The following is a 27,429-nucleotide window of genomic DNA, read 5'->3' on the forward strand; positions in this document are numbered from 1 at the left end:
TCAAAGTGCAGTTAATCCAAAGTTACAGCGACAATATATCATGCCAGCTGAATCCAGCCATGTATCTGAGATAGGGTCATATTTCTGCACTGCATTCAGATAGGAAGACCCTGAGTGACCACCAACTACATAAAGGTAGTTATCGATTACTGCAGCACCAACTCCTAGGAAAAGTGGGTAAAAAGAAACATGTTAACTGTGAAGTAGACTATTTCTCACTAAAAATAAAAGAATTTGTATTCTAATGCTTTCTTAAAATAGATTTCAACAATCTTATTAATTATGCAAGCAATATAGCAATATGTGCTTGCTGGGAAAAAAAACACCTTAATGTAAAAGTAAGAGTTGAAGTCTTCCTTCACCTCTCCTCTGCAATCCTATTCTCCCTCTCTCCCCACTTCAGGAAAGTACTATTAATAATGCAGTACAGGTTTAGATCCCCATACCAGCCAGCTGCCAAAAAGAAATTAAAAAAAAAAAAAAAAGAATGTAGTATATATCTTTCCACATGCTTTCTTATCAATTTATATATATTTTACTAGAAATCATTCATTTTATCAGGTTTTCAAATATATTGAATTGTATAATTTATGCTTTTAACAAATTCTACTTCAGATATTACCACATAGTTCTTAAAAAAGTCATCTACACAAACTTTTTAAGTTCTCATTGTTTTTATGGCTTTTCCTTTCAAGGATACCAAAGAATCTAATTACAGTAAACACTGAAATAGTTCATTCCATTTTGTCATTTCAGTTCCCCTTGCATGTTTGTTTCAATAGTTTCTTTAATTGTAAACATAAGGAATACTCCTAAAGCATTTCTATCAGTAACTTAAAACCTTCCCCTTAAAATAATGTGACTTGAGCCTGGGTTCAAAGATGATAATTTCTCCTTATCCTCAATGGTGTATTTGTTTCTTCTCCAGGAACCCTGAAATCCAACCCTATTTTGCTCAATTAATTATACTTCTTAAGGAGGACAAAACATTTGAAAGTGAACAAATAGATTGCTGATGTACAATAAAAAAACAAAACAACAATCCAAGGATTGTGTGTGTGTATGTGTGTATGTGTGTGATATATAAAAAGATGACATCTGTTATATGGACAAAAAAAACTTCTATAAAGATACGCTCTTTTATCAGCATCTCCAAAATGTGTACTCCAAGTTTGAGAAACAATAATATGCACATTGGCATATTAAAATCACAGTAAAAAAAAAAAAGTCTATATAGTTTTGTCTAGCTAGTTGTCTTTCAAGTTTACCAAAAAAACTTTTTTTCTGGACAAGTAATACCCTTACTGTTACATTCCAAGAAACTACTACTAATCCAAAAACATCACTACAGAAAATACTGCCCAATATGTTTAGAAATTAATAAATTATTATTACCTGTTCTGGGTTCTTTCATTGGTCTACACACTGTCCACTGATTCTGATGAGGGTCATATCTTTCAATGCTTGACAAATGTGAGACACCATTATGTCCACCCACCACAAAAATAAAGCCTAGCATGACACCCACGCCAAAGTGAATCCTTTTATCTGCCATGGAGGCAACCATCTCCCAGGAGTCCTTACTTGGATCATAACGCTCCACACTGCAAATATTCACAAAAGAAATAATTAATTCACAGATCTTTTGTGTCACTCTTCCTGCCAAAGCAAAGCTAAAGCCCACCATGCTTTTAAAAGTTTAAACAGACAGATATAAAACAAGAGAAGTTTGTCCTTAATGTTCAGGTTTTGTTGATATGAATGCAGAAATAAAAGCTTGTGGACCAGGTGCAGTAACAGCCATATGCTATTCCATTATATTGTACAAGAAGCAAGGTATATCAAAGGCATAGAACTTGGAGTCAGAAGACTGTAGTTCAAGTACTAATATTGCGTACCTACACCTAAATGAACACTAGCCCTAGCACTTTGAATTTGTGTAGTCCTGAATAAGTCATTTCCTCTCACCTCCAAAAATGATAGTACAACCTCAAAGAATTCATGTAAGAATAAAGTCAAATGAGTATACATGTGAAAGTACTTTGAAAATCACAAATTGAATATAGATATTTTTAAGATATTAAGGATCTTCTACACAGTGAGGGAAAAGGGAAGAGGAAGAGAAGGAAGAAAGAGCAACTTATTATTTTTTTCCCTCACAGGAGAATTCATGTGTTTTACTGCAAAGCAGTCACTGCAGGTTCCATAACACAAACTGGCTAATCATAATAATCTCAGAGTGGTTTAGGAGAATTCAGGGATTTAAGCCAAGTCTGCTTTCCAGAGAACCGTTGGTATTTCCAAGCTGCATTATAGAAACCCAAATCAAATTGGAATTTCCAAAAACCTTCCCTAGAAAATTCCAGAATCCCTTTAAACCTATGGTTTGCCCTGAAGGGGCACAAAGCCGCAAAGGTAAGTTTATTGAGCTTGTTCTGATCCTGACCTAACTTTTGGAAAATCTTTAAGCATTTGAGAGGCTGTGACATCATTCTGGAGTTCATAACAGAAACTAGATAAGTGTTTCCAGAAGGACAGCATGATTAAGACCAAAATCACTGGATAAGGAGAGTTGATAAACTATAGTAAGACCTTAAAATTCAAGAGCATTATCTCAAAATTAAAATATTTAACATTTTGTCTTACACATTTTTGCCAGCAGCTTTTAGCTTTTCAAAGAATAGAAATGCATGTCTGTAGTGAATTCTGTACCCCACAAATATGTATAATCAATTATGTTTCAAAAAAAAAAAGAAGAAGAAGAAAGGCATGTCTGGGCCCCAAATACTTTTTCCTTCAACTAAGGGAGCAATAAAAGGGGAAATATTTTAGCTTAAACAGAAATTAAAAGTTATAGATGAAATGCTGTTTTGCCATCACTTTCTCAGTCACTTAACAAACCACACTACACTTTTCATTAAAATTCTCACAATCAATAAAGCACATACCATTCTAATTACTACTAGAGATAAAAATCTTCGGAACACCAATTTTCAACAAAGATTCAGAATTATGATTAACTTTCCATATAACAATAACTTTATACTTGTATTTTCTCATGTGTATTTCTACTTTATTCATAAAATACAGAAATCTCAAATTCAGACTTCAGCACAACTCAAATGCACAATGATACATTTATGATTATAGAATAAGAATCCAGAAAGAAATATTTTTAAAAGGCTTTATGTTTATGATGCATTATAATATTGCACAGGCATATAGAAATCACATTTCTACTTTATTCTATTTAACAATGCAATAGAAAATCATATACATACTGTACACACATACATACACAAAATCTAAAGTTGTCAAACTTCACCTGTCAGATTTCTGAGTTTTAAAAATCTAGCCCGTTTATATTGAATGAATGTAAAATAAAATAAGAGTAATTTAATTCTTAGGTTTGTATTAAATTTCCATGTAAAACAATTATAATTGGAGCAGATTAAATTTCCCAAATGTCTATCAATATTACTAAAAACATTTAAAAAGGAAGTTCATCATACACAAAAATTGTTCAAAACTCAGAAATCACTGTTAATGGTACTTTTAAAAATCTACAAACATATAAAATTTGATTAAGTTAGATACCTGTTCATGTGGGCAGGACCATACCCACCAATGGCATATATCATTCCATCCAATACAGCTGCAGCAAAACAACTTCTTGTTGTAGTCATTGGTGCCACAGGTTGCCATTTTCTTATTTTGGGAATATACTTCTCTACAGATTGTAAATAAGATTGTCCATCATAACCACCTAAAGCATAAAGTTCTCCTGCAAGTACTACTACTCCAAGGGTACTTCGGCTCTCGTTCATTCTCTCTAGAGAAGTCCAGGTATTTGTATCAGGATTCCAGCACTCTACCGAATTTTCATGTTTTCTGATAGTGACACCAGGACGCACATTAGTTTCAATACCACCTATAACATATACCTTTTGGTCTAAAACACATATTCCAAATTCATAGCGAGGAATGTTTAATGGTGCCAAGCCAATCCAAGAGTCATTTTGAGGAAAGTACATCTCCACACTAAAAAATAAGCAGAAAAATAAAATTTTAAAAACCAAAATGGCCCATAAACAAAAATGTGTTTAATCTCATTAGTAATCAGGGACACACAAATTAAAGCCACAATAAACCATGCCATACCTTCCAGATTGGCAAAAATGTAAAATCAGATAATAACTGTTGGCAAAAATGTGGAGCAAGGAATGCATATTCTATAGGTGAGAGTGTAAATTGGTACAAACTACTCTAGAAAACAACTTTATATTATCTAATAAAGTTGAAGATAAACACATGCCCTGACTCACCAATTTCATTCCTATGTATTTGGGCTATCAAATGCCTACTACAGTCTGTTTTGCACCAGGACATATAAACAGAAATGTTCACAGCAGCACAATACAGTCATCCATCAAAAGGAGAATGGTTAAATAAGGTGTGGTATATCTGACTGAGCAATTCCACTCTTAGATATGTACCCAAGAGAAATGCATGCATGTGTCTATGTGCAAGGATGTTTACAGCAGTTTATTTGTACTAGCCAAAAAATGAAAACAATCAAATGTTCTCCAACTGTAAAATAGATAAAATTGTGGCATGTCATATGAGAGAATACCATAAAGCAATGAAATTTAACAAATTACAGCTACATCCCACTGGGGTGAATCTTATACATATAATGTGCATGTATTCAAAAGAACACATTCCTCACAATTTCATCTATATCAAGTTCAAAAATCAATAAAACTAACCTCTGGATTAGAAATGAGGGTAGTAGTTACCTTTGGAGAGGACAGAGAGGGAGTTAAAGGGTGGCTTCTGGGTGCTGGTTATGTTCTATTTCATTAACTGCTTTGTAATGTTCACTTTATGATAGTTTACTGAGCTATACACTTGGGATTTGCATACTTTTCTATATGTGTGTAACATTCTAATATTTATTTAGAATTAAATTTTTCATTGTAGAAAGAAAAAATCATATTATGTCCATATACTATAATACCACATACAAATGAAAATTAATGAATATTTCCTCATGCAATCTCACAGACGAATTTCACAAACTTACCGTTTAGTGAGAAAACACATTTCTGAAGAATATATGCAAGGGAACTTCAAAAAGTTCATAACAAAATAGAATAAAAAGATAATACAAATCTTACCATGAACTTTTTGAAGACTCTTCATATAGTATTAGCGCACTTATAAAAAAATGTGTAAAACGTAACAGTATACTGGGCACGTATAATGTATGGCAAAGCTATAATAAAACACAAATAATATAAGAAAATTCAGGATAGTGGTTACTTCTGGGGGAGGGAGATGGCAACAAGGAGGGACACATAAGGACTTTAAGAGTATTGTTAATAGTCTATTAAGATGGCTAATAGGTATTTGGGTATTTTTTATACCCTGCATGCATGTATATTATATACCCTTTTACACATATATCTTTCATTATCCCAAAAAAGTTGGGAAAAAGTAGCCAATGTCCCCAACCTCAAAAATGCATTAGTATAAAAATATGCATTCTCTATCAAGTATGATCAAAGTACATTCATTCATTGAAAGTTACAGAATGCCTATTTATAGTCAGTTTTGGTATACTGTTTGTTACGTTTGCTGGAATTGGATAATGTATCTTCTAGTAGAAAAACAAAATTATAGAAATTTTCTAAAAACCCAACTGTTTCTTATAATATTAAGGCTCTGGCTAACATTGAGGGAAATAGTATGTACATATAGTGCTGTGTTTTTTTTCAGTTTTGGTGTTGGATTCCTCGTTTTGTCACCTAAGTGCTCATATTCAGGAAAATCAGATTCTTTTTTTAAAGATGACTGTTAAGGGGATCTTAACCCTTAACTTGGTGTTGTAAGCACCATGCTCACCCAGTGAGCTAACCAGCCATCCCTATACGGGGTCCAAACCCATGGCCTTGGTGTTAGCACCACACTCTCCCGAGTGAGCCATGGGCTGGGCCCCAGGAAAATCAGATTCTACAATAAACTTACTGCTTGAAGTTCAATAAACTTGTGATAACCTCTAAAACCTCTGTAGTCTGAAAGTTAAGAAATTATAAAATGTCACATGTCAAGTTAACATCCAGTTCTACTTCTTAACCTTTTTTTCCTTTGTAAACAGCACTTTAATTAGACATGACTTAATTAGGTAATAATTATTCCATGGCTGGATATATACTGGATTTTCACTTACAGTATATTGATTCAGTGTTTGTAACTGCAAAAGCAAAGACCTTGTGTGAAGGAGAGGGAATGAAATCTAGTAAAGAAGCAGAGAAGTGCAGGGGTTGATCTTAGAAATAACTTGGTAGATTTGGTGATGGGAAGATGAGATAGTACTCTTCTGGTTGCTTCTATCTTCTCAGCAGAATAAGAGATAAGGTAATCAGCTTAGAGTTAAAAGGTGAAGGGAATGGATTTTGTGTATATGTATACATTTTTGGTGGCTGGGCAGCACAGGAATTGAACCTTGTACTTTGGTATTATCAGCACCATGCTGTAACCAACTGAGCCAACTGGCCAGCCCTAGTTTTAGATGTTTTTAAGGAGAGAGCAGGTGTGAGACAGTCCTCCCAGGAAGTGAAAAAGTAAATTAATTAGGGAAATATAGGTTGCTGGGGAGTGCTGAGGGCCTGAACAGAGTTTAGATAAATATGATGAAGGGTTAGAAGCGCAAGGGAGAAAGGGATGTATTCTAATAGAATGACAGTGATGTTCTGAAATCTGAGCTGGGTAAGCAGTGAAGCTGAGGACATGTGGTTGATGAGTAGTCAGTTCTGCTAACTGATTATAGGGCCAATGGATCAAAAATCCTGAAGGGGACAAAGAATCATTGGAGTGTGTGTACTGAAATAAATAAGCTGCCAAGAAAGGAGGTGGTGGTCAGAGAGTGGAAAGTCTAAAACCAAAATTTTGAATGTGTTGAAGTCATTGGTAATGACAAAGGCTGGCACCTGAAGTAGGGACAGTCTTGTAAGACGAAGATTTTAACCTATGGGGTCTGGGCTAATTCTGGAGAATTATTGTCAGAATTGAATTGGATCGTTAGACACCCAGTGGTGCTGGAGAATTGGGAAAATGGTTGGTGTGAGAAAAAACCTCTCAGTGATAATAAGACTGGAGTTTATGATGATGGATTACCTAAAAATCATGGCTTTCTGGAGATGATTTATTTTTAGGTAAACAGATAAAGGCATTTGTACTTATGGTCTTTTGAGGCTGTCTTAGTCTGTTTCCTGATGCTATAACAGAATATCACAGACTGGGTAATTTACAAAGAACAGAAGTTTATTTGGCTCACAGTTCTGGAAGCTGGGAAGTCCAAGAGCATGGCACCAACATCTGGCACGGGTCGTCCCATGAAAAAAGGGATCACATGGTGAGCAAGTGTGAGACAGAGAGAAAATGGGGGCCAAACTTATCCTTTTATCAGGAGCCTACTTCTGGATTAACAGCATTTAATCCCTTCATGAGGGTAGAGCCCTCGTGGCCTAATCACTTCTTAAAGACCCTACTTCTTAATACTGGTCAGTGACAACTAAGTTTCCAACACATGAACTTAAGGCAACACATTCAAACTAAAGCATTCCGCCTCTGGCACCAAATTAATGTTCTTCTCAAACGAAAATACATTCATTTTATCCCGACAGTTCCAAAAGTCTTAACTTATTCCAGCACAACCCAAAGGTCTAAAGTCCAGGGTCTCATCTAAATCACACATGGGTGAGACTCAAGGCACAATTCATACTGAGGCAAATTTCCTCCAGCTGTGAGCCTGTGAAATCAAAACAAGTTATCTACTTCCAAAGAAAAATGGTGAGACAGGCATAAGATAGACATTCCCATTCCAAAATGGAGAAATAGGTGTGAAGAAAGGAGTAACAGGCCCCAAGTAAGTCCAAAACCCAACAAGAAAAACATTGTCTTAAAGCTGAAGAATAATCTCCTGTAACTCCATGTCCCACTTCCTGTATACACTGGGGTGGCTGTTGGGCCCCTAAGGCCTTGAGCACCCTGCACCCGTGTCTTTGCTGGACTGGGTGCACACAGCTCTCCACAGGTTGGAGTCCCATGCCTGCAGCTCTCCCAGGCTGATGTTGCACAACAGTAGCTCTACAGTTCTGTGATCTTGGGGGTGGCCCCACTCCCACAGTTCTACTAAGTATTGCCCTAGTGGGGGCTCTCTAGGATGGCTCCACACCATAACAAACTTATGCTTGGGCCCACAGGCTACCAACATCCTTTGAAATCTAGGTGGAGGTAGTCATGCCCCTACAGCTCTTGCATTCTGAGAGCCTATAGACTTAACACCATGTGGACGCTGCCAAGGCTTACTGCTGGCTCCCTCAGGAGTGGTGGTCTGAGCAACACCTGGGTCTGCTTGAGCCACAGCTGTGGCAGCTATGGGGCACTGCACTGGAATGCAGGGAAAAGAGTCCCAAGGCGGCCCTGGGCAGTAAGCCTGTGGAGAGAACCCAAGACCTGTCCTTCAAAACCATTCTGCCCTCCTAGAGCTCTGGGCCTGTGATGGGAGAGTTGTCTCAAAGATCCCTAAAATACCTTAGGGGTCTGTATTAGCCTGTTTTCTGTCACTCAGAATACCTGAAACTGGGTAATTTATGAAGAAATAAAATTTATTTCTTACAGTTTTAGAGGCTGAAAAGTTCCAGGTCCATGGACCACATCTTCCTCTCAGTGGGAGCTCGCTACAGAGTCCCTAGGCAACACGGGCAATCACACAGCAAGAATGGCAAGAACATTTTCATGTGCTCTCCTGATAAAGTCACCATTACACACCCATGATAACCCATTAATCCACTAACCCATTAATGGATCAATCCATTCATTAAGGGATGGCTCTCATGATCCAATCACCTCCTAAAGTCCCCACCTTTCAACACTGCTACATTGGGGTTCAATCTTCCACATGAGCTTTGGAGGGAACTTTCAACCTGTATCAGGGTCTTTCTCCTCTTGTCTTGCTGAATAGCATCTGGCTCTATCCATGGTAATCTCATCAAACTGTTTAGCATACCCTTGGTTTGCTCTCCTAAAGATGCTTTTCCACTCTGTACCTGGCCAGTCCATGAATTTTCTAAGTCTTTCTGTCCTGCTTCTTTTTCTCTATAAATTCCATCTTTATGTCATTCCTTTCCCCTCACATCTCAGTGTATGCGTTTAAGGTAGCCATGCAGCAGCTTGAATGCTTTGCTGCTTAGAAGATTCTTCAGCCAGATATCCTAGTTTATTGCTTTTAAGTTTTGCATTCCATAAAGTCCTAGAACATAAACACAATTCGGCCAAAGTCTTTGTTACTGTTTAACAAGGATAGCCTTTACTTCATTTTCCAATATTTTGTTCCTCATAGCCATTCTGATGAGGTCTCAGATGGATATTACCATCCATATTTCTACCAACATTCTAACCACAGTCACTTAAGTAATCTCTAAGAAGTTCCAGACTTTCCCTACAGATCTCCTCTTCTTCTGAGCCCTCACCAGAATTGCTCATAAAACTCCATTCATAGCAATCTAGGCTTTTTCTAGTCTGCTCATCCAAATTCTTCCACCTCTGCTTATTACCCAGTTGCAAAGCCACTTTCACATTTTCGGGTATTTGTTATATCGACAATCCCATTTATTAGAACCAATTTTCTGTCTTAGTCTGTTGTCTGCTGCTATAGCAGAATGCCACAAACTGGGTAATTATAAAGAACAGAAGTTTATTTGGCTGATGGTTCTGGAAGCTGGGAAGTATAAGGGTATGGCACTGGCACTGGGCATGGATCATCCATGGCAGAAAGCAACACATGGCAAGGAGAACACAAGACAGAGAGAAAATGGGGGGTGAACTTTTCATTTTTATCTGGAACCCATTCCTGTGATAACATCATTAATTCCTTCATGAGAGTGGAGACTTTATGGACTAAGCACCTCTTAAAGGCCCACCTCTTAACACTGTTACAATGGCAAGCAAATAAGTTTCCAACACATAAACATCTGGGGAACATACCTAAACCATAGTAGAAAGCAAATGATAATTAGTTCTAATGAGAGTTTCTTCCTTGGAATTAGACATGTAGTTTATAGTGCTGAGATGAGTGATGTGACTGGTGTGGCTAAATTTCCATTTAATACATGTAATGTATTCATACAACTATTCAAAAATGCTTTCAGTATATTCCCATACTCATGATTCTTCATATGTAAGTAGAAACAATACTGTTGTCAGAGCTTCCCCAAAGTCTTTAAGCTACCTACCCAATCCCCACTTTCTCATCTAGCAGACCTCCTCCTAGTTAAAGAAGAAAACTGAAACCACTGGACAGAATCTGTTTTAAACCCCTGCTCTCACCCCTAACCCCACCAGTAAACCTATATTTTACATTCTAGTCTTCAGGTATGAAGAATCCCTCTTCTCCTATCCAAAACCTTCTATCCTTCCCTTTGATACCATACCTTTCTATTTCCTTTAAGATCTTGCTCCATCGATGTTCATTCTGTTATCTTATATCTTCACCCTATCCCTCTTTACTGTCATCTGATTATAAACATACTCATATCTCTCTCTTTAAACACAAAATAAAACTGAACAAAAACTTCCACTGACTCTATCAGGCACTGCCTTAACTCTCTCCTTCTTACCTCTACCAAAATTCTTAAAAGAATAATCTTCATTCACAGCCTATTTCCTTACTTTTTTTCACTTCTCAACCCACTGTAATGTACCTACAGCATTCCTACAACTCTGTTGAAATTACTCCACCAAATGTCATTAATAATCTCCATACTGCCAAGTCTAATAGCCACCTTTCTATCCTGGAAAGATTTTTCTGGATCTTTCATTACATTGTACATTGCTGATCACATTTCTTCCTTCCTGACACATTTAAATTCCTTGCTTTCATGACATCATTCTGTCTTGGTTATCCTACCTCTAAATTGTTTCTGTTGCCCTCATCTTGAATATTAATGTTCCCCAGATTTTCATTCATTAATCAATCCTTTTTCCTTTATATATGTTCTCACTGAGCAGAAAGGAAAAACTTTTTTTTTCTGGCATCTGGCTGGTATGGGGATCCGAACCCTTGACCTCCATGTTATCAGCACCACAAGAACAGAGGAACATTTAAATCAGTTGAGAAGTCCATCAAAGACTTCATGGCTTTAATTTATACCTCTAAATCATACTATATGCTGATGACATCCTAATTTCCAGCCCTGATTTCTTCTTTGAGCTATGCACTTACATACACCTAGCAGTAGAACATCCTTTACTTAGATATTTAATAGGCACTTCAAACTCAATATGCCCTAAATTAAACACATTATTTTCCCTGTTAAAGTGGCTCCTCCTCCCATATTCTCTCTCAGTATATTAATCATGCACTCCATCATCTAACCAAGAGATCTCACTCATCTTGAGTTCCTCCCTCTTGCTCACCATCCCTTCCCCATATCCAAACACAAAATCCTATTAATTTAGTCTCTTAAAACATGTCTTAAAAAATTAATTCCCCATTCTCTCTGTTTACTACTCCTACCCTAATTCAGGACCTCACAGTTTTTATCTGTACTTCTATAATAACCTCTTATCTAATTACTCTTGACACTTGCTGGTTAGAACTTTATACTTCTGAATACCAGTTTTCGTTTCCTACATATTCCATACCATATTATGTCATTGTGTCCTTGTGTATTTATTGTGACATTCCCCCTTTTTCACTTGGCTCTTGCTTAGCCTTCAACAGTCAGCTTGGAGATTAACTTCTCTATAATTTCCTTCCTAAATCCCCCAGACGGGATAAATGCCTCTAAGCCTTAATACTTCCATAGAATTATCTTTATCACTGCATTAACACTATCTATTATAGATATTTGTCTCCTTTCCTGAATTAGAAACTTGCTGAAGGCCCATTATCTAGCAGTATGTCTGATGCACAGGCGATTAATATTTTTTGTAGAATTAAATTGAATGATCATTTGGATTGGTTCCAATTTTTCCCCAGTTATAAATAATGTTGCAATAAACAGCTTTGTGTAAATATTTTCAATTTTTAATTTAATTTTATTATGACAGATTCTCAGATGAAAGATTACTGGGCCTAAAGACATAAATATTCTTAGGACTCTTCAATAATTTAAATTTGTTTTTTTTTAATATTTGAGAAACCAAGAAATTTACTACTCAAGAATTTTTACAATATAAATTCATGTTTGGAATTTTTTTGTCATGACATTTGACTAACGTGATTTACTTCATGCCAATAATCAATGTCTTTAAGAATAAGAGTTGAATAATCAATTAGTGTAGCTACCATAACTACATTCCACACGTAGCCCAATCTCAACAACAGTAGTTTTAGACTACAATTAAAATATATAATGAGACTTTTTAAAAGATGCAAAATATACCAGTTGCCATTGATAAAACATCAATAGTTTCCTACCGCTGGAGAGGAAAAAGCAATTTACCAAATTTTGGAAATCGCCGAAAAGAAATCCATAGTATTAAAGAAATATACCAACCATAAAAGTTTTCATAAAGCAATACTATCCAAGGAAAAAGCAAAGAAAATCAAGCTACACTGTCGGTGTATATAAAAGTTACACATGTAATGCTCTAAATCAAGGGTTACTCAACTATGGAGATGGGCCAAATTCAGCCTACCGGTTATTTTTATAAACAAGTTTTATTGGAACATATCCATGATCATTCACTTATGCATTGTCTATGGCTGCTCTCACTACAATGAGAGTTGAGTAGATGCACCATAGACCATACCATATGACCCACTACGTCTAAAATATTTACTATTAGACCCTTTATTTAAAAAGTCTGACATCTTCTCCTCTAAGTTATTAGACAAGAAAGCACTTTTTACTATTGTCTTTAAAAAATATTTACACTGAAAAAAATCAATTGCACATAAAGTCCATGATTTATATCAGTACCCTATCGTTTCTCCTTTCTTTGGTTGTTCTTCTAATTAGCTATTTTCATTCAAGCCCATTGCAGTCACCAGTCTGCCTTCATCACATTTCTAGCTTTCTTCTTTACCATTTCTGATACAGTTGACAATAATAAATCCCCTCCAACCTAGTCTGACTCAAGTAAAGATGTTAATGTTTCCAGAAAGAAAGAAAAAAAAAAAAGATGACGACATAAAATGAAAAAGAAGTAGTAGTAAGGAACTCGAATGGTTCACTTGTGGGAGGGTGGTTAAAAACTGAGAGTATTGTAGAGAATGAATGATAATGTGATTACACAACTACATAATTTTTTTAAGAAGAAGAGGAAAAACAAAAAGAAGCAAATAATGAGAAGTACAAAAGAATATCAAACTGTTTTAAAAATACAGAAAATTAGCACATTTAAAAAGCATAAAATCTATAAGCATCACTCTTTTAAGAAAGCCTTCTATTTACCTATCCAAACAGGCAAAGAGTCCAGATTTTCCTCCTACTGCACAAAGTACTTTGGGAGCACAGCGAGGTCGTGTCATCAAGACTGTCTGATGAGAGAGTCTATGTTCAGGCATAAAGTGGTACTTTAGGGCTTCATTCAAAAGATGTTTACAAGTGCGATCATCACGAATGAGATGATTTGCTTCATACAGTCTTGTGAGAAATTTAACACTCAGCAATGGCAATCGTACACTGTTTAATAGCTGTGCTAAGTATTTCTGGCGTTCTTGTACATCGTACTTGATCCAAGACTCTAATGCATAAAAAACAGTCTCTTCAGTAGCTACATTCAAACAGTCATTGGAAACAATTTCATCCAAATCAGCATGTGTAAGCTCAAAAAACTCTTCAGTCTGGCAAACAGCTTCAAAATTCTGGCAAATATACTTAGTGGCTGCCAAATAAAGGTCATGACAACCATACGTCTCTGCAAAACGAGAAATTCCAATACAGTTACCAGGATCAAGTTGGCTTTCAAGAAATGCACAACATTCTTTCAGAACAAGTTTTATTTGGAGTAGGTTTGCTGCTGGAAGAAGAGATTCAACTGTGTCCTGAGAAATGAAAACAGTCCCTGTATAGGCATATTCCACAATGGCCTGGAGAGCAGTTTCATCAATACACTGAAACTCAACCTCACTGTTCTCCTTTTCAGAAAGGTTTCCAGTGAACATAGCTTTAAAATATGGGCTGATGCTGGCAAGTACCACTTTGTGAGCATGAATTTTAACATCCCCTACTCGAAGAATGATGTCACAGAGTTCGTGATGCTGACGAAGAAGATTCAAGCCCTGCAGAAGTTGTTCAGAATGTAAGTGGGTTAAGTTAGCAAACATGTAGGTCGGGGATGTGTGGTCCATCTACAGAAAAACAAAAAGCACGGACAGTTATTTAAAATAATCTTGCCAATATAATTCTGTTTTTTCAAATAGTATAAAACCAATCAGATTAGTTGTTTGTTTGTTGGTTTTTAAAATACTTTAATAAAGTCTTCAAGAGTTATAAGGGATTTAACAATCATATAATTCAACTCCTTTATTATAGATATTAGGAAATGGAGGCCCAAAAGGTTACATGATATGCACTAAACTACAAAGGTCTCTGGACAATGAATTTTTGGATCAAAACTCTGCTAACTCTTTCATTCTGTTTCCCTTCATTAATTTCAAGTCTAAGTTATCACTGAATCAAAATCCAAATATAGAAAAAAAAAAAACTTGCTTAAAGTAAAATTAGTTTTGAAACAATACTAGTATTTGTCTATTTTCTCAATAATAGTATCAATGCCTGCCAATCAACAGATGCTTTAATTATAAAGAAATTTCATTTTAAGTCAAATATTTTACTCAAAATTCAATAGTTGCTCTGATACAGGGTGCTGAATTCAACAAAGTTACCATTACTGTCAATTAATTCAATAAAACCAACAAAATTATTGTGAATAGAATTCAATGTTCCTTAGTGAGGGCAGTAAGGCTGACTTACTATACTTACACCATAGACACTCAGCTCTTGATCATTAACTCAGAGAATGCCCACTCAATCTACTTGCTGCTTTGTGCTTTTGGAAGATGAAATAGAATAAAAACAGGAATGAAGAAAAGGGATGAGAAAGAAAAGAAGAAAAAGTGGACAAACAAGGACTGTGGTAAAATGAATAATGGCTCGCCCAAACTAATCCTAATCCCTGGAAGCTGTGAATGTTATTTTAGATGGTAAAAAAGGACTTTACAGATGTGATTAAGGATTGTGAGATGGGGAGATTATCCTGGATTATCTAGGTGGTCCCTAAATGTCATCACCATGGGCCTCATAAGAAGGCAGAGGGAGATTTGACACAGACAGAAGAGGAGAAGGTAATAGTGACTACAAAGGCAGAGACTGGAGTGCTACAGCCACAAACCAAGGAATGCTGGCAGACCAGAAGCTGGAAGAGGCAAGAACAGACTTTCATCTGGAGCCTCCAGAAGGAGCATGGCCCTGACACCTTAATTTCAGCCCACTGACACTAATTTCAGACTTCTGGCCTCCAGAATTATGACAGAATAAATTTCTGTCATTTTAAACAACTGAGTTTGTGGTAATTTGTTACAGGAGCTTTAAGAAATTAATACATGGATATTTCAGAATGGATTGCAGCAGTTGCTTAGAATAGACAAAAGGAACATAAGGCATCCATACAATACAAGTTGTTTCCTCCTTAACTCACACCTCAAACACAAGTTAAGGGGATAACAAAATTAGAAGATTTTGTTCATATATTAAAAGCATTATCAAATTAATTCAAATATTTTCATCACTGTTAATATCAATACTGGTAGGATTGGAAGAGTATAGCATTTTTTCATTCCTGTGCATTTTTAAGTGGCAAAATCCAAATATTAAAACTTTTACCTTCGTCAAGAACCTCATCATGTCACACTTGTTTCACACTGAAGTCAGTTAAAAATTGTTAATATATCTACCTTACAGCTGATATCAACCTCCACTTCTGATCTCTCCAAATAATCCCACACACATCTACCATAATAATTCTCAAATATTATTTCAATCATGGTGTGAATATGTCTCAAGAAACTTCTAGATCTTCCAGTAGGAACTTTCTCCCAGAAGAGAATATGTACTAATACGAAGATAGCAATCAGAAGGCATAAGTTTAGATCTAGATATGTTCTGTAACTTACTACAGTGTTGACCTTTTCAATCTATTTAACTTCTTTTATCCTCAGTTTTACTGAACAGTTCATATCTAGATTGAAAAGTGAAGAATAAACAGTAGGAAAGGCAAGCAGATATAGAAAATAGGCAGTGTGGTTAAGAAAGCAGTCCCAGCTACTTTATGTCTAGTTAACTTTACCTTTTCCCATCTTCATTTTCCTTATCTGAAAAATGAGATTATAATAATACCTGAACTATACAAGGGGTCTTCAAAAAATTCATGGAAGGATCTTTCAATTCTATTTTTCCACCAACTTTAAAGAGTACGCTCAGGGCTGGCCTGTTAGCTCAGTTGGTTAGAGCACAGGGTTGTAACACCAAAGTCAAGGGTTAGGATACCTTTACTGGCCAGATGCAAAAAAAAAAAAAAAAAAAAGTTCCCTTGTACTCTCGTATACCTCACAAGGTTTTTGAGGATCAAATCAGATAAAGTACATGAAAATATTAGCGATAAGAGTTATAAATGTAGGGTGCTATGGTAAGGCAATAGAGGTATAAGAGTATCACTGAAGAACACATACCTTGGAGATATAAGATAAATGAGTTTTAGTCCCAACTGGGTCAAGTATTATTATGTAGAATTGGCACAATTCTTAATTTAAGTATTAATTTTTTCATTCATAAAATAAGAATGTTCTCACCTATCTCAAAAGTTTACATGAAAGTGATTTTTTTAAAGCATAAAATTCCATACAACAGAGATAATATAGCAGTTAAGTTTTATTTTACTAAATTGCCTCCTCCCATGATCTCCACTTTCACTAATTCCCATTCTTTCCCACAATGACTTTTCACTCTAATAATACTCATGTAATTAATACAGCTCTATACAAAACTTGCTATCTCCAAATATTTTCTTACCATATATTTTCTAACCACATGCCAGATTTTGCCTATAACCTTTCTCCTCTCTCATCTTCATTTCCTCCAATTAAAATTCTCAAAAATCCAAGTCAAAATTAACTTTACCTGTAAGTCTATAAGCATTTGTGTACACTATTCCTCTACAGCTAATTAATATAATTGCATGTGTTGTGCTATAAAACATATCCCCTTGACTTTCATTTGCCTGATTTAACAAAGAGAATGATTTTAGACTGAAAAGTGAAGATTGAACAAGAGGAAAGATGAATGGATATGGAAAATAAGAGAAGGGATTGAAAAAGGAGAACTAGCTACTTTGTAAATTCATATTTTTCTCAGACTAAACAATTATGTTCCAAGACATTTAAAAGAACCTGCAAATGAGATCCCTAATCATTGCCAGTGACATAGGACTGAAGATTGTTTTCAAAAATAAGACAGTAAATTCTACAATCTGGTAAGATTCATGTTAATTTCAGATAACATTTTAAAACAAATTATTAAACATTTGATTTGCAAATACCTAAGAGGATGTAAAGATCTGTAAGACGAGGATAGATGAGCTAATATTAATAAGGCGTATTACAGACTAATCTAGTTTATTTTTTGACACATTTAGAAGGCTTGTAGATCAGAAAAGTACACATGATATTTAAGTAGATGTTAGTAAATAACTTTATAATGCTTTTCATGATTTTCTTGACAACAAAACTAAAAAATATAAGCTAGTTCAGTTAGCTAAATTACCAACTATTTGAACAAACATGCCCATACTACTTAATGGAATGAGGTTTGAAAGGATGTGTCTAGTGATATGCTACAAGGCCTAGATGAAGATACTCAAGGTATGCTCCTGGTTTTTGCAGATGGCATGAAGCTATAAAGAACAGCAAAAATACTAGACAATGTAGGGTTCCAAAAAGACCTGACATCTAACAAAACGAAATTTAAGAAGGATAAATGTAAAAATTCTACAGTAGATTCCAAAACAGTTACACAAGAATAGAAAAACAGTGAAAAGACTCATCTGTAGAACAGGTTTAACGGGTTTAGGGATTTTAATTTTAGAACTACTTTAACACACTAAGCTTCTGTGGGTTTAAGCTGATTATGAGAACTATAATATACTGAACTAGAGAGAAGACATTCTCGCTTTGCTCTGCAAATGTCAGACTACATCTGGAGTACAGATTTTGGATAAATCCTTTAAAAGGGATCTAAAAAAAAATTTATAGCATCTGATGAAGAGAAGAAATTCAAATCCTGTCTTATGGGTAATGGAACTAAGAGTACTGAGTCTAGAAAAAAGGAGATCTAAGGGACATCTTGGGCAAAACCAAGAGATGAAAGCTGATCAATAATAATAATATTAATAATAATAATAACACAGGGTTGTTTTGAGGATTTAATGAGTTTATGCACATGAAGTTCTTAGACTAGTACCTATCACTTAATAAATGCTTGATAAATATGTTATCTTATTACTAATGAATTCTTTGAGTTGTTTGCTTGAGAGGTATTCAGCTTTCTATATTCCATTATCTCTCACTACTAGATAAGAAATCCACTCTGAACAACTGACATCCTAGGCAACACCAAGTAGTGCAGAATTGCTGATTCTCAAATCAAGTTAATGAATTATCGGCTATATTCATTTTTAGTATAAATAAGAATCATATGGTGATAGATCCTATATTAAACTAATTTTTGTTTATCCAATTCTAGACTGGTACGTTAACATTAACACAATATGAGAGCATGACACAACACAGATTTGTAAATACCTGTTTATATACACACACATGTACACACACAACATATAAACACACACACACACGTCTGGGTACGCAGGACAGTATAATTTTAAGAGACTGGGTTCTGGAATAAGGCTGCTCAGGTTACAATCCCATCTGTACATCTGTACTATTTAATAACTATGTCACTTGGGAAAGTCATCTGATAAGACTGTTTTCCCATCTGTAAAACATAGACAAAACAGTATTAAAAAACAGTAATAAATTCGCCTTTCTATGTGCTGGGACATAACACTCAATAATTATTAGATGTTATTTATTATTATCATGATTATCCTTTTAAAGGCTTGGTTTGTGTCAACTAAACCCATGTAACTTCCATGCTTACCCAAAAAGGAAGGAAGCTTGCTTGCTGTCAAGCAAACAAATACAGCCAAGGCAAGACCAAAGCCCAATTAACGAGAAAAGATACAACAAGCCACTTTCAGATTCAGACAGCTTATTAGATTTAGACAGTTATTATTTAGTCAGTGAAAAGTAACCAAAGAGTAAGCTGCCTGGATCTTGTCCCACACACCAAAAATGACAACACCAAACAAAAGGGGCTAGCTGACTACCTCTAAGTTGTTGAGGAGCCCAATCTAGACTTTGGCTAAGCAGTTTTACATTCTGCAGCTCTATTCTTAAGGGGGTGGGGAGGCTAAAAGTCCCATACCCCATCACAACCAGGGAGGTGAAGAGAAACTGCCTCATGACAGAATTCCAGAGAGATAGGTGAGTGGGAGATGACCTCATAGTAGTACCTCAGAGGCCTCCCAGCCTCCCACATTCCAGGAGAATCACAAGGTGTGTCAAGAGGCAGATAAGGTGCAATCCTTTGCCTATATGCTGACATGCAAGGTCACCAGGGAGCCATGACAAAGCCGTTCCCCTACACATATACCTCTGTAGTACTTCTTTATCTCACTTTCCCAGGTTTATGTTATTAAAACCTTTTAAATATTTTCTGACCACCCCAACTAGCAAGTAAAACATTCTATTAATTTGAACCACCATGGTTCATTTTCCTCCAAAATAATAAAATTATCAAAGTTTTCAAAATAGGTCTATGAAAGGGCACTGGTAAAGACAATTTTGTAAAAGAACTCCCATACATACTTTTATCACTGTACTACATGCAAATGACACAATGTTCATTCCTTTTAAGAACCATTGAGAATAAAGTTTAAGTTAAAAAGTTATACTTTTAATGCTCAACCAAAACAATTCCAACTAAAAACTTTCAAAGGGGAATGTATAAATAGAGAACTTAATATAAATTACACTAAAAGTTTGTCATAATATAATTGTTAAAATTTTAAATTTGATGCCTTTCCTCTCTCAAGAAACATGACTTAAGAGAAATTCACAAAACTTTAACTTTCTCAAATACAGAGCTTTAAAACAGTGGTTCTCAAAATATAGTCCTTGGGGACCTGCTAGAAATGCAAATTCTTGAGCCCCACCACAGATGTAAGGAATCAGAAAGTACATGGGTGTCAGAGGGATGGGAAAAAATCTGTTTTAAGCCGTACAGGTGATTCTTACCTTTGCTAAAGTTTGAGAACCAGTTACAGTATTTCCAGCACAAGTGTAACTGCTTAGAAACTATTGCAAATTATAATTGTAACTCCTTCAAAATTATAAGCTACAGGGCCCGTCCGTGGCTCACTTGGGTGAATGTGATGCTGATAACACCAAGGATATGGGTTTGGATCCCACATAGGGATGGCCAGTTTGCTCATTTTGGAGAGCGTGGTGCTGACAACACCAGGTCAAGAGTTAAGATCCCCTTACTGGTCATCTTTAAAAAAAAAAAAAAAATTACAAATGTGGCTATATTTATTTCTTAGCTACTTACCCATAGAAATAACTCAAAGAAGCAATAATTTCTAACCTTCAAAACCCCACCTTTACTAAACCGTTTTACACCGACAGTTTCATTTATCTCAATAACAACCTTGTGCAGAAGGGCAGGCAAGTACAATGGAAAACAGGAAAGAACAATGAGTAAACGTATGAATTTTAGAGACAGAGAGTTTGGGTCCAAGTCTACATTTGGCTACTTAACAGCTGTATGACACTGGGTAAATTACTTATTCTACACTTGAACTTTTTCATTTGTAAAATTTGTTGTGGATTAGATAAAATTAAGTAAGAACGTATGTATGGAAATACAGGCCAAAGGACAAGAATAGAATATATAGAAATGGATTATTTGCATAGCAGATTTAGTATATGATAACAGCAGCATCCCAAAATCAGTGAGGAAAAGAGGGACTTCTAAATAAATGTGTTGGGGTAATTGAATAGCCATACGGAAATAGGTGAAATTAGATCCCTTTACCTATACCAGAATAAATTCCAAATGGATCGGAAGTATAAATGTAAAAAATGAAATCAAACAAGTATGAATAAAATGGGGGTAAATTCCTCTATAACCTGGGATTAGGGAACAGCTTCCTAACTATGATACAAAATCCGGAAGCAATAAGTGAACAGATAAATAAAATATGTATCAGTAATATGCAAAATATTTCTAAAATTCTATAGCCCTGCAGAAAAAACTGGCTAAAGAAATGTACAGAGGGTTAAAAATGCAGACGGTTTTTAACCATATAAAAAGTGCTCAACTTCAGTTAAAATAAAATAAATTAAAACTACATGGAGTTAACAATTCTCTCTTGACAATATACTCTGTTGGCGAGGTTGTGGGCAACACGCTGTGGGAATGTAAAATGATACAAGACGTGTGGAGGAAAAATCTGGCAAAATCTAACAGAATTACATTTGCATTTACCCTTTGACCCATCAACTCTACTTCTGAGAATCTATTCAAAAAATACACTGCCAAAAATACATAAAGACAAATGCATAAAGATAATAACTACAGGTCTATTTATAAAAGCAAAGAATACATGTTATGTTTTCTATTTTTCATATTTGAGACCAAAAGGCAACTGACTAATGACTTTAAAACAACCCCAATGTCCACCAACAAAAGAATGGTAGTTAAAAACTATGGCACATTCACGCAATGGTGCAGTTCTGAAAAAGAATGAGGAATCTGTATATACTACTCTGCAGTGATCTCCCTGATCCAAGCATGGAAGAGAAAAGAGTGTAAAGTATGTCACCATTTACCTAAGGGGAGGTTATAAATATACATGACCACTTATATATATTTTTTTAAAAAAGGAAATATTAAACAATACATTTCCTTAAAGTTACCTATAAAAGGAGGGAATGAACAAACTGGAGGAGATAGAGATAGAAGCTAGACATCTTTAAATATACCCTGTTTTAGGCCAGCCCATGGCTCACTCGGTAGAGTGCGGTGCTGATAACACCAAGGCCATGGGTTCGGATCCTGTATAGGGATGGCCGGTTTGCTCACTGGCTGAGCGTGGTGCTGACAACACCAAGCCAAGGGTTGAGATCCCCTTACCGGTCATCTTTTTAAAAATTTAAAAAAAAAAAAAATATATATATATATATATATATATATATATATACCCTGTTTTATAGATTTGACTATGGAACCAGGATAGTATTTTACATAATTATAAAGCAAAATTAAATCTTAAAAACAATCCATAAATTATTCTATAAAAGAGGACCCAGGATACTTCTGTTTGACTATCATATGTATCAGGTATCATTCTTTCTTTCTTTCTTTTTTCTTTTCTTTTTCTTTCAGCTCCCACTTATGAGAGAGGACATGAGGTATTTTTCTGTTACCAGGTACTATTCTAAACTTTTTACATGTATTAATTCCCTTCATCCTCAGAGCAACAACATGAGGTAGGCACCATTATTATCATTACTATTCCAATTTTACAGATGAAGAAATTTAAGGAACAGTGAAATTAAGCCCAGGGTAAGATTTAAACTTTGGCACTCTCCAGAATTCTTAAGTACTATATTATACTGCCTCATTTATTAAATAAACTCATAATTTCTTAATCTTATTAAAATTTTAACTCAAACAAGAAACTAAAAACGTGAAGAACAGAAACCCAAAAAGGATAGATCATACATATATAAAATATATACACAGATCGGGTACAAAAATACATCAGAGCTTTAAAATAAAATAAAGAGGTATCCATAGAACAATCATTCCCTTCTGTTATTTGTTTAATACCAGATTTGATATAGCAGGTTCCTCCACATCCCTGCATATTTTTTAATTCTTAATTTGGTACCATAAAACGAATACTTAAGAGTACTCTAAATCTAGGTAACCGAGTCGGTAAAGATTGTATAAACAGTATCGTTTTGAAAAGCTTTAACAAAGTAATAGTATTGTACTTCACTATTAATCATACGCTTATTGTATAAATATTCAAAATATAGTGTTAGATGAAATTAAAATAAAATCAAACTTTCTATGGTCTACAGTAACGTCACAATTTTAGGTTCTGAAACCTAGATAATAAAGGCAAAGCTGTGAGTTTAGTATCTATCTGCTTAACTGACACCTAAGCTACAAAACAGTAGTGCTGAAATCAGTTGGGAGGCAATTATCTGATACCACATAAATATAGATCCCAACCAGAGAAAATAAACGATGAAGAGAAATGAGGATAGTTTTTTTAAAAAATCCAAATAGACACTTTTCTGTAAAGAGTGTGATTTATGAAATTAGGAGGATATTTTATCACATCTGTTCTCTTAAACTTCTTTTCCACAGTTCAACCTTCCTCACAGTAGAATTTAACCAATGATTATATGAAATTTTATCAGTGAGCCTATGGAACAAATTAGCATATTTTCCTTTTCTCTGAGATTGGCTTTTATTACATCTGGAGAAACAAAAGTAAAATTAGAAGTCTGTCATAACATGAATTATAATATTATGCATTTAGAAATAACACAGGAAAAAACCAAGTTCCCAAAGCCATTAGTACATCACGTAAAATCTCTAAGTTACATAATTAATCTCTGTCTACTGAAAAACTGGTTGTAACACATGTGAAATCCTGTTAACATACACAGATTAGTGCTTAAAATGCAATGAAAATTGGATTTTTGCTTAAAATTACAGCTTTGACTCAGGACAGAAATGCATTAATGGCTTTGAAACATAAACCTAAGTGGATGAAAATATATCACTGATATACATCAAAAAACCTACTTAATCCCATATGTATAAAAATAAACTCATTAAAAAACAACAAAAAGCTCATAATTTCTTAACCTTATTAAAGTTTTGACTCAAGAAACTAAAAAGATTCAAAATAGATACTGAAAAAGGATAGATTAAAATATATGTAATCAAATAAAATGTAATAAGAGATATGAATAATTACTCGTGAAAAAAATCTAATTTTATCCTATAGTTTCAACACTCTCCTCCACCAAAACTTTTCCAAAGCTATAAGCAAGTAGCTAAACTGACTTGAGTTTTACTTTCTTCCTCAGTCCAATTACTCTCCAGTGGAAACACTCATAAAATCTGCCATAGTACAAATACAGAAGATGTAAACTCAAAAAAGGATTGTGAGGATTAAATGAGTTAATATTCATTAAGTACCTAGCACAATGTATGGCACATAGCAAACAATAAATGCTATTATTACAATTGCTTGTTAATATTAATAGCATCTTTCATTTGCATAGAATTTCTTCACAATAACTTCTTAAACTGTACAAAATTTTCAATAGTTTACAGACTTCACACTGATTTCTAATATTCCTGGATGTCTGTAAAATTTAAGTAAGAATACAGAAAAAATTATAGTAATTCACCCAACAAATTAATGTTATCTATGTCTGTGGAAATAAAGGATGTTTTTAAGACAATTATGTTTACCCTACTTAAGTTCAGCTCAAAAAATAAAGGTATGTATCACACATTCTTGTAATAATATATTAATTTAACTAAACTCTTTAAAATAATTGAAATTTTTAATTCATTTTATCTGAATTTGCAATTTTCAGTGTATCCTTAACTACTTCCTTTCAACTTTGTAATGTATACTATTAATAATACACCTAATAGTGTATTCCACTATTCTGGAATCTGATTAAAAATTTGTACCCTCTATATATCTATGACTAAAGAGAAAAGGCTTTTTGTAGTCAATACACAAGGGATTCCTAGAATTGAAGAATAAGATTTTTTAAAAATCCATTTTGTGATAGAAATAAACAGAATATACATTAAACGGATGAGATTTATGTTCCACGAAGTAACCCTAGAAGATAATTGGTAAGATATATGATGCTGATGAAGTCCCGCTTCCTAAATATCCACCATGGAAACTAATGGGTCTTCCAAGTCTTCATCAAGAAGACAAAATGTAACAGATATAAAATAAACTGTAGTCTGTAAGGTATAATGATCTATAGGGACCTGAGAAAAATAAAGGTCAAAATGAAGACTCATCTTGCTTTGTTCCGAGGAAAAGAACATGATAACTGCTGATTAAAGTATACAGGTATCTTTAAAAATATTCTTTACAGAGAGAAGGAGTAAGCTTTTACCATAACTTTGATGATGAAATGTCATTCAAGACTTTCCAAGTTCCTTTTCTTTGATTCCATGATTACCGCACAACCTCTAGATATTAACTTGGCTTCCCAAGTTCTTAGACACAGGAAAGAGTGCTCCGGATTTTCAACATGAAAATTCTGATCACTGGAAAGGGTTGTCTTCTATTCCAACATAAAATGGCATTCTAATTTGTACATTCTAATGAGTACATCATTATCTTGTTTACGTTAGTTTGAATTAGGTTCCTGAAGTCTGAGCATACATGAGTAAAAGTAAACATTTGAGCTTCTTAGGTTGGAAATAGAAAAAGCAGACATTCTTTCTCACCGACAACTGCTACAAGCATCTCTTGGTTTTCACTCCCCTGCCCTTAGTTTGCCCCTAAAATAAAAAACGAGTAAACAAAAAAAGGGGGGATTTTTCTTTTACGTCACTGATATATGCAGGCCAAACCAAATTTAGGCAGATTCATTTAAACACCAAAATGACTAATAAAGTCAAAGTAACAAATGAGAATTCAAACCAAAACATAGGATGCATATTTAAACAGCCTTACGTACATTAATATTCAAGTTTCAAAATAAAAAAGAAACATAATATTCAAGTTACGCTTTAAGGCAGAATTCAGAAATTATTTTTGAACTTGCATCAGCCAGGAACATTACTTATAAAGTGATTTGACATATGTGACTCAATCATTCCAAGATTTTTTAAAGTATTTAAGAGATATTCCATCTGGTACAGAGCAGGGTAGGAATACTTGCATTAGAAGTGCATAAATTTGGAACTTCAGATGATAACTCTGACTTTTCTCACTGAGTCGTTCAAAAGCAATTATATTATTCTTTTAAAAAACCTCTCTTCCACACTCCAAATCATTCAGCCTCACACTAGACACTGAAGCTCTTCAACTGTGTCCGCTTAAATTTCATTTACGAGGAGAAAATGCCCACCAAACTGAGGCAGTTCGCCTTAAAATAAAGAAATGTCTACTGTCAACCCTAAATCCACAAGGCAGAATTCCCTTAAGGACCGTGATGCCAAGAACTTCCTCCGAACTGCAATTGTCTTTGCGATCTCCGTCTCCAGGAGACTGAAAGGCTGCAGAGACGCTTGAGGATCCTGCAGGGATGCTGGGGCGGCGGAGGGAGGGGCGGGGGAGGGATTGAGTCCCACAGAGGAACTGCATTAGAAAGAGACTTTGAGAACGTCTGAGGAGAGGCGGTTATCTGTAGGGAAAAATACTTATCTCTAGATTGACGTACATTTTAAAGAGGACTCAAAGTGATGGGGTTAAGGAAAATTGACAGAAAACCATTAACCCTCCACAGCGGAGGGTTAAGAGAAGTAGGAAAAGGGGGAAAGAGGGAGGAGGGCTGAGAGAGTAAGGGCCCAAAAGACAAGGAATTGAAATATCCGATATACGAGCTGAGCCTTGGTCCGGATCTCCTGTCCCGATAAGCGGACCCGAGGAGAAAAGGATCGCACTTAGGGTTGTAGAGAGTAACATGTTTACAACGGTAAGGAGCCCTGCACAAGAACATGTCGCCTCTCTCCCCACCAGCTCCCGTTCATTCCTTTACCTCTGAGTCTAGCACCAGCCGGCATTCGGGAAAAACTCTGCCAAAGCCTGAGTCGCTGTAGAACAGCAAAAAGAAAATACCTGAGTCCCAGGAATCACGCCCGTAGGGACAGGAGGAGGAGCCGTGGACAATCAGAGCCCGGCAGGACCCTACTCTGGTCAAACCCCAACTCTTAGGGACGGGGCGGAGAATTTCCGCCCGGAGCCAGGAGGGCGTCATTTCCGCCTAATGTCTTCAGCCCTCCTCTCCTTCTCCGCTCTAGCTACGTTTGCAGTGTTCTGACTTCCTCTTCCAGGAGACTTCTGCTTAATCGCAACACCTGACGTGAACTACATGACCCAGCATTCACCACAGCAGGTTGATTTCCGGGTCAAGAGGTCCGCGCTGGGCACATCACCATGGAAGCGATCGGTTTGGTCACGTGGTGGCCCTGGTTACGCCCGGTGGGAGCTGTGGGGTCTGGG

At 35.5% G+C, this 27,429-nt stretch overlaps 1 protein-coding gene across 1 annotated transcript; it reads right to left on the bottom strand.

The window, feature by feature from the left end:
• KLHL28 (kelch like family member 28) lies at nucleotides 1-27,118 on the bottom strand. Its single transcript, XM_063091723.1, has 5 exons — nucleotides 26,966-27,118; nucleotides 13,467-14,365; nucleotides 3,598-4,041; nucleotides 1,396-1,604; nucleotides 1-164 (listed from the first exon to the last, which is right to left on the bottom strand). Exons 2-5 carry the CDS (start codon nucleotides 14,363-14,365, stop codon nucleotides 1-3), a joined length of 1,716 nt encoding a protein of 571 aa, XP_062947793.1. The 5' UTR covers nucleotides 26,966-27,118.
• Between the last annotated feature and the right edge of the window lie 311 nt (nucleotides 27,119-27,429).

The sequence above is a fragment of the Cynocephalus volans genome, chromosome 3 (assembly GCF_027409185.1).
Source record: "Cynocephalus volans isolate mCynVol1 chromosome 3, mCynVol1.pri, whole genome shotgun sequence".
Taxonomy (NCBI): domain Eukaryota; kingdom Metazoa; phylum Chordata; class Mammalia; order Dermoptera; family Cynocephalidae; genus Cynocephalus; species Cynocephalus volans.